This window comes from Coregonus clupeaformis, unplaced genomic scaffold (assembly GCF_020615455.1).
Source record: "Coregonus clupeaformis isolate EN_2021a unplaced genomic scaffold, ASM2061545v1 scaf0146, whole genome shotgun sequence".
In the NCBI taxonomy this organism is placed as follows: domain Eukaryota; kingdom Metazoa; phylum Chordata; class Actinopteri; order Salmoniformes; family Salmonidae; genus Coregonus; species Coregonus clupeaformis.
In genome coordinates this window covers 432464-446694 of record NW_025533601.1, presented here as the reverse complement: position 1 = coordinate 446694, position 14231 = coordinate 432464, and the positions used below count along the sequence as shown (strand labels likewise).

General features: G+C 44.9%; 1 protein-coding gene across 5 annotated transcripts in view; it reads left to right on the top strand.

Annotated features, from left to right (window-relative positions):
* LOC121542751 (F-actin-uncapping protein LRRC16A) overlaps nucleotides 1–14231 on the top strand; it is a 233349-nt gene that overhangs the window by 1889 nt on the left and 217229 nt on the right. For all 5 annotated transcript variants that reach the window (XM_041852279.2, XM_041852277.2, XM_041852278.2 and 2 more), the window contains exon 2: nucleotides 5346–5443. In XM_041852279.2, the coding sequence (XP_041708213.2) occupies nucleotides 5346–5443 (98 nt within the window). The remainder of the gene's footprint in view (nucleotides 1–5345; nucleotides 5444–14231) is intronic.

Genomic DNA, 14231 nt, shown 5'->3' with positions numbered 1-14231 from the left:
AGTCAGCACGGAGCAGTCAGTCAGCACAGAGAAGCCAGTCAGCACAGAGAAGCCAGTCAGCACAGAGAAGCCAGTCAGCACAGAGAAGCCAGTCAGCACAGAGAAGCCAGTCAGCACAGAGAAGCCAGTCAGCACGGAGCAGTCAGTCAGCACAGAGAAGCCAGTCAGCACGGAGCAGTCTGCACGGAGCAGTCAGTCAGCATGGAGCAGTCAGCATGGAGCAGTCAATCAGCAGGAGAATGCTCTGTCAGAACACACCAGGAAGAGAAAGTAGCTGCATTGTCTGACTGTGGCTCAGAGATGCTCATTGTTCTGTTCACACACACACACACACACACACACACACACACACACACACACACACAGCCCAGAGGATGCTCTCATAGCCGTCACCTGGATTGTGTGTTTGTGTGTGTGTGTGTGTGTGTGTGTGTGTGAGAGAAAGAGAGAGAGAGAGAGAGGGGCGGTGAGAGAGAAAGAAAGAGCAACGGCGAGAGCAGAACACTGATTAGCCTGAACAACTTTCTCTTTGTCTGACGACTCCGAGGCTTGTCAGCTTGTCACAGGCCAAGCACCAGGGTGAAAGGGTCACAGCTTAGGACGTTTACAGATCATGGCTCCTAATTGATTATTACAACAACAGAACAACACCTGTATTCCCAGAGAGGGTTTTACCCAGACCCAGTCACAGTGAAGTAGTTAGCTAATGTTCACACAGACACACAGTCACAGCCGGGACAGTTATGCCAAACTCCCCCAGACTCCAGAATTCGGAGTGCAGTGTGAAGGGGGGGGGGGTGGGGGGTAGGGGGAGAAGAGAGAAAGAGGAGAGAGAGAGAGAGAGAGAGAGAGAGAAGAGAGAGAGAGAGAGAGAGAGAGAGAGAGAGAGAGAGAGAGAGAGAGAGAGAGAGAGAGAGAGAGAGAGAGAGAGAGAGAGAGAGAGAGAGAGAGAGAGAGAGAGAGAGAGAGAGAGAGAGAGAGAGAGAGAGAGAGAGAGAGAGAGAGAGAGAGAGAGAGAGAGAGAGAGAGAGAGAGAGAGAGAGAGAGAGAGAGAGAGAGAGAGAGAGAGAGAAGAGAGAGAGAGAGAGAGAGAGAGAGAGAGAGAGAGAGAGAGAGAGAGAGAGAGATAATTTATTTCAGTTTAGTTTATTATCCATTTCACTTGTTTTGGCAATGTTAACATACAGTACCAGTCAAAGGTTTTACTCAATCCAGGGTTTTTCTTTATTTTCTACATTGTAGAATAATAGTGAAGACATCAAAACTATGATATAACACCATATGGAATCATGTAGTAACCAAGAAAGTGTTAAACAAATCAAAATATATTTTATATTTCAGATTCTTCAAAGTAGCCACCCTTTGCCTTGATGACAGCTTTTCACACTTTTGGCATTCTCTCAACCAGCTTCACCTGGAATGCTTTTCCAACAGTCTTGAAGGAGTTCCCACATGCAGTTGAAGTCGGAAGTTTACATACATCTTAGCCAAATACATTTAAACTCAGTTTATCACAATTCCTGACATTTAATCCTAGTAAAAATTCCCTGTCTTAGGTCAGTTAGGATCACCACTTTATTTGAAGAATGTGAAATGTCAGAATAATAGTAGAGAGAATGATTTATTTCAGCTTTTATTACTTTCATCACATTCCCAGTGGGTCAGAAGTTTACATACACTCAATTAGTATTTGGTAGCATTGCCTTTAAATTGTTTAACTTGGGTCAAATGTTTCGGGTAGCCTTCCACAAGCTTCCCGCAATAAGTTGGGTGAATTGTGGTCCATTCCTCCTGACAGAGCTGGTGTAACTTAGTCAGGTTTGTAGGACTCCTTGCTCGCAGACGCTTTTTCAGTTCTGCCCACAAATGTTCTATAGGATTGAGGTCAAATAGTCTGGATAGCCATTTGATTAGATGTTCAGGAGTCTTATGGCTTGGGGGTAGAAGCCGTTTAGAAGCCTCTTGGACCTAGACTTGGCGCTCCGGTACCGCTTGCCGTGCGGTAGCAGAGAGAACAGTCTATGACTAGGGAGGCTGGAGTTTTTGACAATTTCTAGGGCCTTCCTCTGACACCGCCTGGTATAGAGGTCCTGGATAGCAGGAAGATTGGCCCCAGTGATGTACTGGGCTGTACGCACTACCCTCTGTAGTGCCTTGAGGCCGAGCAGTTGCCATACCAGGCAGTGATGCAACCAGTCAGAATGCTCTCGATGGTGCAGCTGTAGAACCTTTTGAGGATCTGAGGACCCATGCCCAATCTTTTCAGTCTCCTTAGGGGGAATAGGTTTTGTCGTGCCCTCTTCACGATTATCTTGGTGTGCTTGGACCATGTTAGTTAGTTTGTTGGTGATGTGGACACCAAGGAACTTGAAGCTCTCAACCTGTTGCACTACAGCCCCGTCGATGAGAATGGGGGCGTACTCGGTCCTCTTCTTTTTCCTGTAGTCCACAATCATCTCCTTTGTCTTGATCACGTTGAGGGAGAGGTTGTTGTCCTGGCACCACACGGCCAGGTCTCAGCGCCGCCTCTGGATGAGCGTTTTCCTGTTTGCTTATGGCCGTATATAGTTCATTGAGTGCGGTCTAAGTGCCAGCATCGGTTTGTGGTGGTAAATAGACAGCTACGAAGAATATAGATGAAAACTCTCTTGGTAGATAGTGTGGTCTACAGCTTATCATGAGATACTCTACCTCAGGCGAGCAAAACCTCGAGACTTCCTTAGATATCATGCACCAGCTGTTATTTACAAATATACATAGACCACCACCCCTTGTCTTACCAGAGGCTGCTGTTCTATCCTGCCGATACAGTGAATAACCCGCCAGCTGTATGTTATTCATGTCTTCGTTCAGCCACGACTCGGTGAAACATAAGATTTTACCGTTTTTAATGTCCCGTTGGTAGGATATTCGTGCCTGTAGTTCGTCCACTTTATTATCAAGCGATTGTAAGTTGGTCAATAGTATCGATGGCAAAGGCAGATTAGCCACTCGTCGCCGGCTCCTTACCAAGCACCCCGATCTCCTTCTGCGATATCTCCTTTTCTTTCTACTGCGAATGACTGGGATGAGGGCCCTGTCAGGTGTCTGGAGCAAATCCCTCTCGTCCGACTCATTAAAGAAACATTATTTGTCCAGTTCAAGGTGAGTAATCGCTGTTCCGATGTCCAGAGGCTCTTATCGGTCATAAGAGACGGTAGCAGCAAAATAAAAAATGAATGTACAAACATGTACAAAATAAGTTACAAACAATGCGAAAAACACACAAAATAGCACGGTTGGTTAAGAACATAAAACGGCGGCCATCTTGAAGTCAGGTGATTGTGGAGGTCATCTGATGCAGCACTCCATCACTCTCCTTCTTGGTCAAATAGCCCTTACACAGCCTGGAGGTGTGTTTTGGGTCATTGTCCTGTTGAAAAACAAATGATAATCCCACTAAGCGCAAACCAGATGGGTTGGAGTGTCGCTGCAGAATGCTGTGGTAGCCATGCTGGTTAAGTGTGCCTTGAATTCTAAATAAATCACAGACAGTGTCAACAGCAAAGCACCCCCACACCATAACACCTCCTCCTCCATGCTTCACGGTGGGAACCACACATGCAGAGATCATCCGTTCACCTACTCTGCATCTCACAAAGACACGGCAGTTGGAACCAAAAATCTCAAATTTGGACTCATCAGACCAAAGGACAGATTTCCACTGGTCTAATATCCATTGCTAGTGTTTCTTGGCCCGAGCAAGTCTCTTCTTCTTATTGGTGTCCTTTAGTAGTGGTTTCTTTGCAGCAATCCGACCATGAAGGCCTGATTCACGCATTCTCCTCTGAACAGTTGATGTTGAGATGTGTCTGTTACTTGAACTCTGTGAAGCATTATTTGGGCTGCAGTTAATTCTAATGAACTTATCCTCTGCAGCAGAGGTAACTCTGGGTCTTCCTTTCCTGTGGCGGTCCTCATGAGAGCCAGTTTCATCATAGCACTTGATAGTTTTTGCGACTGCACTTGAAGAAACTTTCAAAGTTCTTGACATTTTCCGTATTGACTGACCTTCATGTCTTAAAGTAATGATGGACTGTCATTTCTCTTTGCTTATTTGATCTGTTCTTGCCATAATATTGACTTGGTCTTTTACCAAATAGGGCTATCTTCTGTATACCACCCCTACCTTGTCACAACACAAGTGATTGGCTCAAACGTATTAAGAAGGAAAGAAATTCAACAAATTACCTTTTAACAAGGCACACCTGTTAATTGAAATGCATTCCAGGTGACTACCTCATGAAGCTGGTTGAGAGAATGCCAAGAGTGTGCAAAGCTGTCATCAAGGCAAAGGGTGGCTATTTTGAAGAATCTCAAATATAAAATATATTTTGATTTGTTTAACACTTTTTTGGTTACTACATGATTCCATATGTGTTATTTCATAGTTTTGATGTCTTCACTATTATTCTACAATGTATAAAATAGTAGAAATAAAGAAAAACCCTGGAATGAGTAGGTGTGTCCTAACTTTTGACTGGTACTGTATGTTTCCCATGCCAATAACGCCCCTTAAACTGAAATTGAATTGAATTGAATTGAAAGAAGGAGAGAGAATGATAGACAGAGAGAGAGACAGAAAGAGAGAGAGAAAGGGAGAGAGAGAGAGAGACAGAAAGGGAGAGAGAAAGAGAGAGAGACAGAGAGAGGAGAGAGAGAGAGAGAGAGAGAGAGAGAGAAGGGGGAGAGAGAGAGAGAGAGAGAAAGGGAGAGAAAGGGAGAGAGAGAGAGAAAGGGAGAGAAAGAGAGAGAGATTACCCAGTTCCTCTATAATTCTCATTGCTGGATGAGCTTCCAGAGGGTGTGAATAATCAATTTGAATAGCGGAACCTGAAGTAAATAGGACTGGTGACAAGGTTTAAATCTCAGCCAGGCAGGTGGGGGTTCAAAGCTAATATTTAAAAAAGGATTATTTAGACCTTAAAACATGACTAGCTTCCACTGTGGTGTGTGTGAATTATGGATTGAATTAGTATTTCATTACTGGTAACGTTTTATTTTAAATGAAAGCAGACAGGAAATCCTTTCCTGTTGGGAGATCAGTCCTGCTATAAAGTGCAAACTCAATTATCTTTCATTGCGTAGCTTTTGAAAATAGGCCTAACGATATAATAACACAAACTGTATCAAATGAATTCATTCAAAATGTTATGTCCTGGGTGCTCAGCTGCTTGTTCATGTAAACCTAACACTCCTCTCCTCTCCTCTCCTCTCCTCTCCTCTCCTCTCCTCTCCTCTCCTCTCCTCTCCTCTCCTCTCCTCTCCTCTCCTCTCCTCTCCTCTCCTCTCCTCTCCTCCTGTAGAGAGTGTGAGGGATGCAGTGGGTAGGAAGATCAAGCTCTCGGTGAAGAAGAGAGTCAAACTAGAGATCAAAGGAGACAAGGTGGAGAACAGAGTCTTGGTGAGTCACACAGATAACCTTTGATATTTTATCTTCTACATGTTCCTTTTCTTTAGCGTTCTATCTCTCTGCTGTCCGCTGTCTTCCCCCTGCAACCCTTTACTCATAGCTATGGGTTTGTGTTGTGTAAATGAACGTCAGTGGCCCGAACAGTGATACAATCCTAGGAGAGTTCCTTACATTATTCCCACAGCCCAGGGGGGCGTCTTTACTACTCTGTAAGTAATGGTGAAAGAAATCTAACAATATGATCTTGGAGGTCAATGTTGAGCTTTGTTACTGTCACACCAGTGTTGAATATGTAGGATGAGGAAAATGGGTTTTCTCCCATTTAAATGTTTGTCACAGTGCAGTAAATCTTCAGGCCATTGAATAATTCATTTCCGTGGGCACATTCAAAATGCATATTGTCATTTTATGTGTTTAATGGGACGGAGCACTGAGGATAGTTATCTGAACTGTCCTCTGTAAATCTTTTGTGACGTCCCAAATGGCATCATATTCCCTACATAGTGCACTGCTTTTGACCAGAGCCCTATGGGGAATAGGGTTCCATTGGGGACGCATCCTGGCGCTGGTCAATACTCTGAGCTGAGCTGTTGACACACTGGGGCTCAGTCTGCACATGAACAACAGCTGACTCTAATGGTTCAAGTATAGATTTGATCATCATTAGTAACAGGAGTATTTCGATATGCCAGGATGGTGTTTTCCAGGAACGTTCCATGTAACTCATGGGTGATTAATGGTTAACACCTGAAGGAACACAGAGGCAGACAGGATATGAGAGATCAGATCAGATCGTTCCTGAAGGAACACTAAGGGAAACAGAGGCAGCCAGGATATGAGAGATCAGATCAGATCATTCCTGAAGGAACACTAAGGGCAACAAGCAGACAATATAAATCAATCAATCATTCCTGAAGGAACACTAAGGGAAACAGAGGCAGACAGGATATGAGAGATCAGATCAGATCATTCCTGAAGGAACACTAAGGGAAACAGAGGCAGACAGGATATGAGAGATCAGATCAGATCATTCCTGAAGGAACACTAAGGGAAACATCATGATCATGGTCTCATCTGTGGACTATGCCTACAGGATGAGTCAAGGTTAAAGCCCTCTGTGTGTACAGTACAGTAGTGGTGCTAAAACACTTGGTGTAGGACAGTTTAATACAGTTTACAGTAGTGGTGCTACAACACTTGGTGTAGTACAGTTTAATACAGTTTACAGTAGTGGTGCTACAACACTTGGTGTAGGACAGTTTAATACAGTTTACAGTAGTGGTGCTACAACACTTGGTGTAGGACAGTTTAATACAGTTTACAGTAGTGGTGCTACAACACTTTGTAGACTTTCAGTTTATAGTGGTGCTACAACACTTGTAGTACAGTTTAATACAGTTTACAGTAGTGGTGCTACAACACTTGGTGTAGTACAGTTTAATACAGTTTACAGTAGTGGTGCTACAACACTTGGTGTAGTACAGTTTAATACAGTTTACAGTAGTGGTGCTACAACACTTGGTGTAGTACAGTTTAATACAGTTTACAGTAGTGGTGCTACAACACTTGGTGTAGTACAGTTTAATACAGTTTACAGTAGTGGTGCTACAACACTTGGGGTAGTACATTTTAATACAGTTTACAGTAGTGGTGTTCAGTTACTCAGTGGGTGGACTGTAGTGGTGGTATGACTATATGAACCAGACATCAACCTCTCCTCAGTCTCCCAGTCAGAGGTCAGAGGTTAGCCAGTCAGTCAGGGTTGACCAGGCTTGGTAGTGGAGGTGGTCCTCTCTGGTCATAACGAGTAGTCCTCTGCCAAAGATCAGCCACTGGCTCTGTGGACGGTGTGCTCTGAGGTGTCCTTGTTCTGTCCACGGTGCTCTTAGCCCAGAGTCTACTCCAGTCAGGAGTCTGCTCTGAGGTGTCCGTGTTCTGTCACGGTGCTCTTAGCCCAGAGTCTACTCCAGTCAGGAGTCTGCTCTGAGGTGTCCTTGTTCTGTCCACGGTGCTCTTAGCCCAGAGTCTACTCCAGTCAGGAGTCTGCTCTGAGGTGTCCGTGTTCTGTCACGGTGCTCTTAGCCCAGAGTCTACTCCAGTCAGGAGTCTGCTCTGAGGTGTCCGTGTTCTGTCACGGTGCTCTTAGCCCAGAGTCTACTCCAGTCAGGAGTCTGCTCTGAGGTGTCCGTGTTCTGTCACGGTGCTCTTAGCCCAGAGTCTACTCCAGTCAGGAGTCTGCTCTGAGGTGTCCGTGTTCTGTCACGGTGCTCTTAGCCCAGAGTCTACTCCAGTCAGGAGTCTGCTCTGAGGTGTCCGTGTTCTGTCACGGTGCTCTTAGCCCAGAGTCTACTCCAGTCAGGAGTCTGCTCTGAGGTGTCACCTTGGGTGTTGTTATCCTTCAGTTATCCCCTGTGCTGCAGGGCTGCTTCTATAACAGGTGCTGAGTAAAAATATTGATATTCTTTACAGCCTGTTAACTCTTTCTTTCACAGCAAAAGCTCTCCAGTGTCTATCCCCTATACCTACCCCCCTTAATAGTTCTCCAGTGTCTATTCCCTATACCTACCCCCCCCCCTTAATAGTTATCCAGTGTCTATTCCCTATACCTACCCCTCCTTAATAGTTATCCAGTGTCTATCCCCTATACCTACCCCCCTTAATAGTTCTCCAGTGTCTATTCCTATACCTACCCCCTTAATAGTTATCCAGTGTCTATCCCCTATACCTACCCCCCTCCTTAATAGTTCTCCAGTGTCTATTCCCTATACCTACCCCCTTAATAGTTCTCCAGTGTCTATTCCCTATACCTACCCCCTTAATAGTTCTCCAGTGCCTATTCCCTATACCTACCCCCCTTAATAGTTCTCCAGTGTCTATTCCCTATACCTACCCCCCTTAATAGTTCTCCAGTGTCTATTCCCTATACCTACCCCCCTTAATAGTTCTCCAGTGTCTATTCCCTATACCTACCCCCCTTAATAGTTCTCCAGTGTCTATTCCCTATACCTACCCCCTTAATAGTTCTCCAGTGTCTATCCCCTATACCTACCCCCCCTAATAGTTCTCCAGTGTCTATTCCCTATACCTACCCCCTTAATAGTTATCCAGTGTCTATCCCCTATACCTACCCCCCCCCCTTAATAGTTCTCCAGTGTCTATTCCCTATACCTACCCCCCTTAATAGTTCTCCAGTGTCTATTCCCTATACCTACCCCCTTAATAGTTCTCCAGTGCCTATTCCTATACCTACCCCCTTAATAGTTCTCCAGTGTCTATTCCCTATACCTACCCCCCTTAATAGTTCTCCAGTGTCTATTCCCTATACCTACCCCCTTAATAGTTCTCCAGTGTCTATTCCCTATACCTACCCCCTTAATAGTTCTCCAGTGTCTATTCCCTATACCCCCCTTAATAGTTCTCCAGTGCCTATTCCCTATACCTACCCCCCTTTAATAGTTCTCCAGTGTCTATTCCCTATACATACCCCCTTAATAGCTCTCCAGTGTCTATTCCTATACCTACCCCCCCTTAATAGTTCTCCAGTGTCTATTCCTATACCTACCCCCCTTAATAGCTCTCCAGTGTCTATTCCCTATACCTACCCCCCTTAATAGTTATCCAGTGTCTATTCCCTATACCTACCCCCCCTTAATAGTTATCCAGTGTCTATTCCTATACCTACCCCACTCCTTAATAGTTCTCCAGTGTCTATTCCCTATACCTACCCCCCTAATAGCTCTCCAGTGTCTATTCCTATACCTACCCCCTTAATAGTTCTCCAGTGTCTATCCCCTATACCTACCCCCCTTAATAGTTCTCCAGTGTCTATTCCTATACCTACCCCCCCTTAATAGTTCTCCAGTGTCTATTCCTATACCTACCCCCTTAATAGTTCTCCAGTGTCTATTCCCTATACCTACCCCCCCTTAATAGTTCTCCAGTGTCTATTCCCTATACCTACCCCCTTAATAGTTATCCAGTGTCTATTCTCTATACCTACCCCCCCTTAATAGTTCTCCAGTGTCTATTCCCTATACCTACCCCCCTTAATAGTTCTCCAGTGTCTATTCCCTATACCTACCCCCCTTAATAGTTCTCCAGTGTCTATTCCCTATACCCCCCCTTAATAGTTCTCCAGTGCCTATTCCCTATACCTACCCCCTTAATAGTTCTCCAGTGTCTATTCCCTATACATACCCCCCTTAATAGTTCTCCAGTGTCTATTCCCTATACCCTACCCCCTTAATAGTTCTCCAGTGTCTATTCCCTATACCTACCCCCCCCCCCCTTAATAGTTCTCCAGTGTCAATTCCCTATACCTACCCCCCCCTCCTTAATAGTTCTCCAGTGTCTATTCCCTATACCTACCCCCTTAATAGTTCTCCAGTATCTATACCCTATACCTACCCCCCTTAATAGTTCTCCAGTGTCTATCCCCTATACCTACCCCCCTCCTTAATAGTTCTCCAGTGTCTATTCCCTATACCTACCCCCCCTTAATAGTTCTCCAGTGTCTATCCCCTATACCTACCCCCTCCTTAATAGTTCTCCGGTGTCTATTCCTATACCTACCCCCCTTAATAGTTATCCAGTGTCTATCCCCTATACCTACCCCCTTAATAGTTCTCCAGTGTCTATCCCCATACCTACCCCCCTCCTTAATAGTTCTCCAGTGTCTATTCCCTATACCTACCCCCCCCTTAATAGTTCTCCAGTGTCTATTCCTTATACCTACCCCCCTTAATAGTTATCCAGTGTCTATTCCCTATACCTACCCCCCTTAATAGTTCTCCAGTGTCTATTCCTATACCTACCCCCCTTAATAGTTCTCCAGTGTCTATTCCCTATACCTACCCCCCTTAATAGTTCTCCAGTGTCTATTCCCTATACCCCCTTAATAGTTCTCCAGTGTCTATCCCCTATACCTACCCCCTTAATAGTTCTCTAGTGTCTATCCCCTATACCTACCCCCCCTTAATAGTTCTCCAGTGTCTATTCCTATACCTACCCCCTTAATAGTTCTCCAGTGTCTATTCCTATACCTACCCCCCCTTAATAGTTATCCAGTGTCTATTCCCTATACCTACCCCCTTAATTGTTATCCAGTGTCTATTCCCTATACCTACCCCCCCCCCCCCTTAATAGTTCTCCAGTGTCTATCCCCTATATCTACCCCCTTAATAGTTCTCCAGTGTCTATTCCCTATACCTACCCCCCTTAATAGTTCTCCAGTGTCTATTCCCTATACCTACCCCCCAATAGTTCTCCAGTGTCTATTCCCTATACGTACTCCCTTAATAGTTCTCCAGTGTCTATTCCCTATACCTATCCCCCTTAATAGTTCTCTAGTGTCTATTCCCTATACCTACCCCCTTAATAGTTATCCAGTGTCCATTCCCTATACCTACCCCCTAATAGTTCTCCAGTGTCTATTCCCTATATGCACTTCCCTTAATAGTTCTCCGGTGTCTATTCCTATACCTACCCCCTTAATAGTTCTCCAGTGTCTATTCCCTATACCTACCCCCTTAATAGTTCTCCAGTGTCTATTCCCTATACCTACCCCTTAATAGTTCTCCAGTGTCTATTCCCTATACCTACCCCCCCCCCCCTTAATAGTTCTCCAGTGTCAATTCCCTATACCTACCCTCCCTCCTTAATAGTTCTCCAGTGTCTATTCCCTATACCTACCCCCTTAATAGTTCTCCAGTGTCTATCTCCTATACTCTACCCCTCCTTAATAGTTCTCCAGTGTCTATTCCTATACCTACCCCCCTTAATAGTTCTCCAGTGTCTATCCCCTATACCTACCCCCTTAATAGTTCTCCAGTATCTATACCCTATACCTACCCCCCTTAATAGTTCTCCAGTGTCTATCCCCTATCCCTACCCCCTTAATAGTTCTCCAGTGTCTATTCCCTATACCTACCCCCCCCTTAATAGTTCTCCAGTGTCTATCCCCTATACCTACCCCCCTTAATAGTTCTCCAGTGTCTCATCCCCATACCCACCCTCCTTAATAGTTCTCCAGTGTCTATTCCCTATACCTACCCCCCTTAATAGTTCTCCAGTGTCTATTCCCTATACCTACCCCCTTAATAGTTCTCCAGTGTCTATTCCCTATATCTACCCCCCTTAATAGTTCTCCAGTGTCTATTCCTATACCTACCCCCTTAATAGTTCTCCAGTGTCTATTCCCTATACCTACCCCCTTAATAGTTCTCCAGTGTCTATTCCCTATACCCCCTTAATAGTTCTCCAGTGTCTATCCCTATACCTACCCCCTTAATAGTTCTCCAGTGTCTATCCCTATACCTACCCCCCTTAATAGTTCTCCAGTGTCTATCCCCTATACCTACCCCCCTTAATAGTTCTCCAGTGTCTATCCCCTATACCTACCCCCTTAATAGTTATCCAGTGTCTATCCCCTATTCCTACCCCTTAATAGTTCTCCAGTGTCTATTTCCTATACCTACCCCCTTAATAGTTCTCCAGTGTCTATCCCCTATACCTACCCCCTTAATAGTTCTCCAGTGTCTATCCCCTATACCTACCCCCCTTAATAGTTCTCCAGTGTCTATTCCTATACCTACCCCCCTTAATAGTTCTCCAGTGTCTATTCCTATACCTACCCCCCCTTAATAGTTCTCCAGTGTCTATCCCCATACCTACCCCCCCTTAATAGTTCTCCAGTGTCTATCCCCTATACCTACCCCCTTAATAGTTATCCAGTGTCTATTCCTATACCTACCCCCTTAATAGTTCTCCAGTGTCTATCCCCTATACCTACCCCCTTAATAGTTATCCAGTGTCTATCCCCTATACCTACTCCCCTTAATAGTTATCCAGTGTCTATCCCTATACCTACCACCCCCTTAATAGTTATCCAGTGTCTATCCCCTATACCACCCCCTTAATAGTTCTCCAGTGTCTATCCCCTATACCTCCCCCCTTAATAGTTCTCCAGTGTCTATTCCCTATACCTACCCCCCCTTAATAGTTCTCCAGTGTCTAATCCCTATACCTACCCCCCTTAATAGTTCTCCAGTGTCTATTCCTATACCTACCCCCCTTAATAGTTATCCAGTGTCTATTCCCTATACCTACCCCCTTAATAGTTATCCAGTGTCTATCCCCTATACCTCCCCCCTTAATAGTTCTCCAGTGTCTGTTCCCTATACCTACCCCCTTAATAGTTATCCAGTGTCTATCCCTATACCTACCCCTTAATAGTTCTCCAGTATCTATCCCCTATACCTACCCCCTTAATAGTTATCCAGTGTCTATCCCCTATACCTACCCCCTTAATAGTTCTCCAGTGTCTATTCCCTATACCTACCCCCCTTAATAGTTATCCAGTGTCTATTCCCTATACCTACCCTTAATAGTTCTCCAGTGTCTATCTCCTAGACCTACTCCCCCCTTAATAGTTCTCCAGTGTCTATTCCTATACCTACCCCCTTAATAGTTCTCCAGTGTCTATCCCCTAGACCTACCCCCCTTAATAGTTCTCCAGTGTCTATTCCCTATACCTACCCCCCCCCCCTTAATAGTTCTCCAGTGTCTATCCCTATACCTACCCTCCTTAATAGTTCTCCAGTGTCTAATCCCTATACCTACCCCCCTTAATAGTTCTCCAGTGTCTATTCCCTATACCTACTCCCCCTTAATAGTTATCCAGTGTCTATTCCTATACCTACCTCCTTAATAGTTATCCAGTGTCTATCCCCTATACCTCCCCCCTTAATAGTTCTCCAGTGTCTGTTCCTATACCTACCCCCCTTAATAGTTATCCAGTGTCTATCCCTATACCTACCCCCCTTAATAGTTCTCCAGTATCTATCCCCTATACCTACCCCCTTAATAGTTATCCAGTGTCTATTCCCTATACCTACCCCCCCCCTTAATAGTTATCCAGTGTCTATCCCCTATACCTACCCCCTTAATAGTTCTCCAGTGTCTATCCCTATACCTACCCCCTTTTAATAGTTCTCCAGTGTCTATCCCTATACCTACCCCCTTAATAGTTATCCAGTGTCTATTCCCTATACCTACCCCCTTAATAGTTCTCCAGTGTCTATCCTCTAGACCTACCCCCCTTAATAGTTCTCCAGTGTCTATTCCCTATACCTACCCCCCTTAATAGTTCTCCAGTGTCTATCCCCTATACCTACCCCCTTAATAGTTCTCCAGTGTCTTTTCCTATACCTACCCCCTTAATGGTTCTCCAGTGTCTATTCCCTATACCTACCCCCCTTAATAGTTCTCCAGTGTCTATCCCCTATACCTACCCCCTTAATAGTTCTCCAGTGTCTATTCCCTATACCTACCCCCTTAATAGTTCTCCAGTGTCTATTCCCTATACCCTACCCCCCTTAATAGTTCTCCAGTGTCTATCCCCTAGACCTACCCCCTTTAATAGTTCTCCAGTGTCTATTCCCTATACCTACCCCCTTAATAGTTCTCCAGTGTCTATTCCCTATACCTACCCCTCCTTAATAGTTCTCCAGTGTCTATCCCTATACCTACCCCCTCCTTAATAGTTCTCCAGTGTCTATTCCCTATACCTACCCCCTAATAGTTCTCCAGTGTCTATCCCCTATACCTACCCCTTAATAGTTCTCCAGTGTCTATTCCTATACCTACCCCCTTAATAGTTCTCCAGTGTCTATTCCCTATACCTACCCCCTTAATAGTTATCCAGTGTCTATCCCCTATACTCACTCCCCTTAATAGTTCTCCAGTGTCTATCCCCTATACCTACCCTCCTTAATAGTTC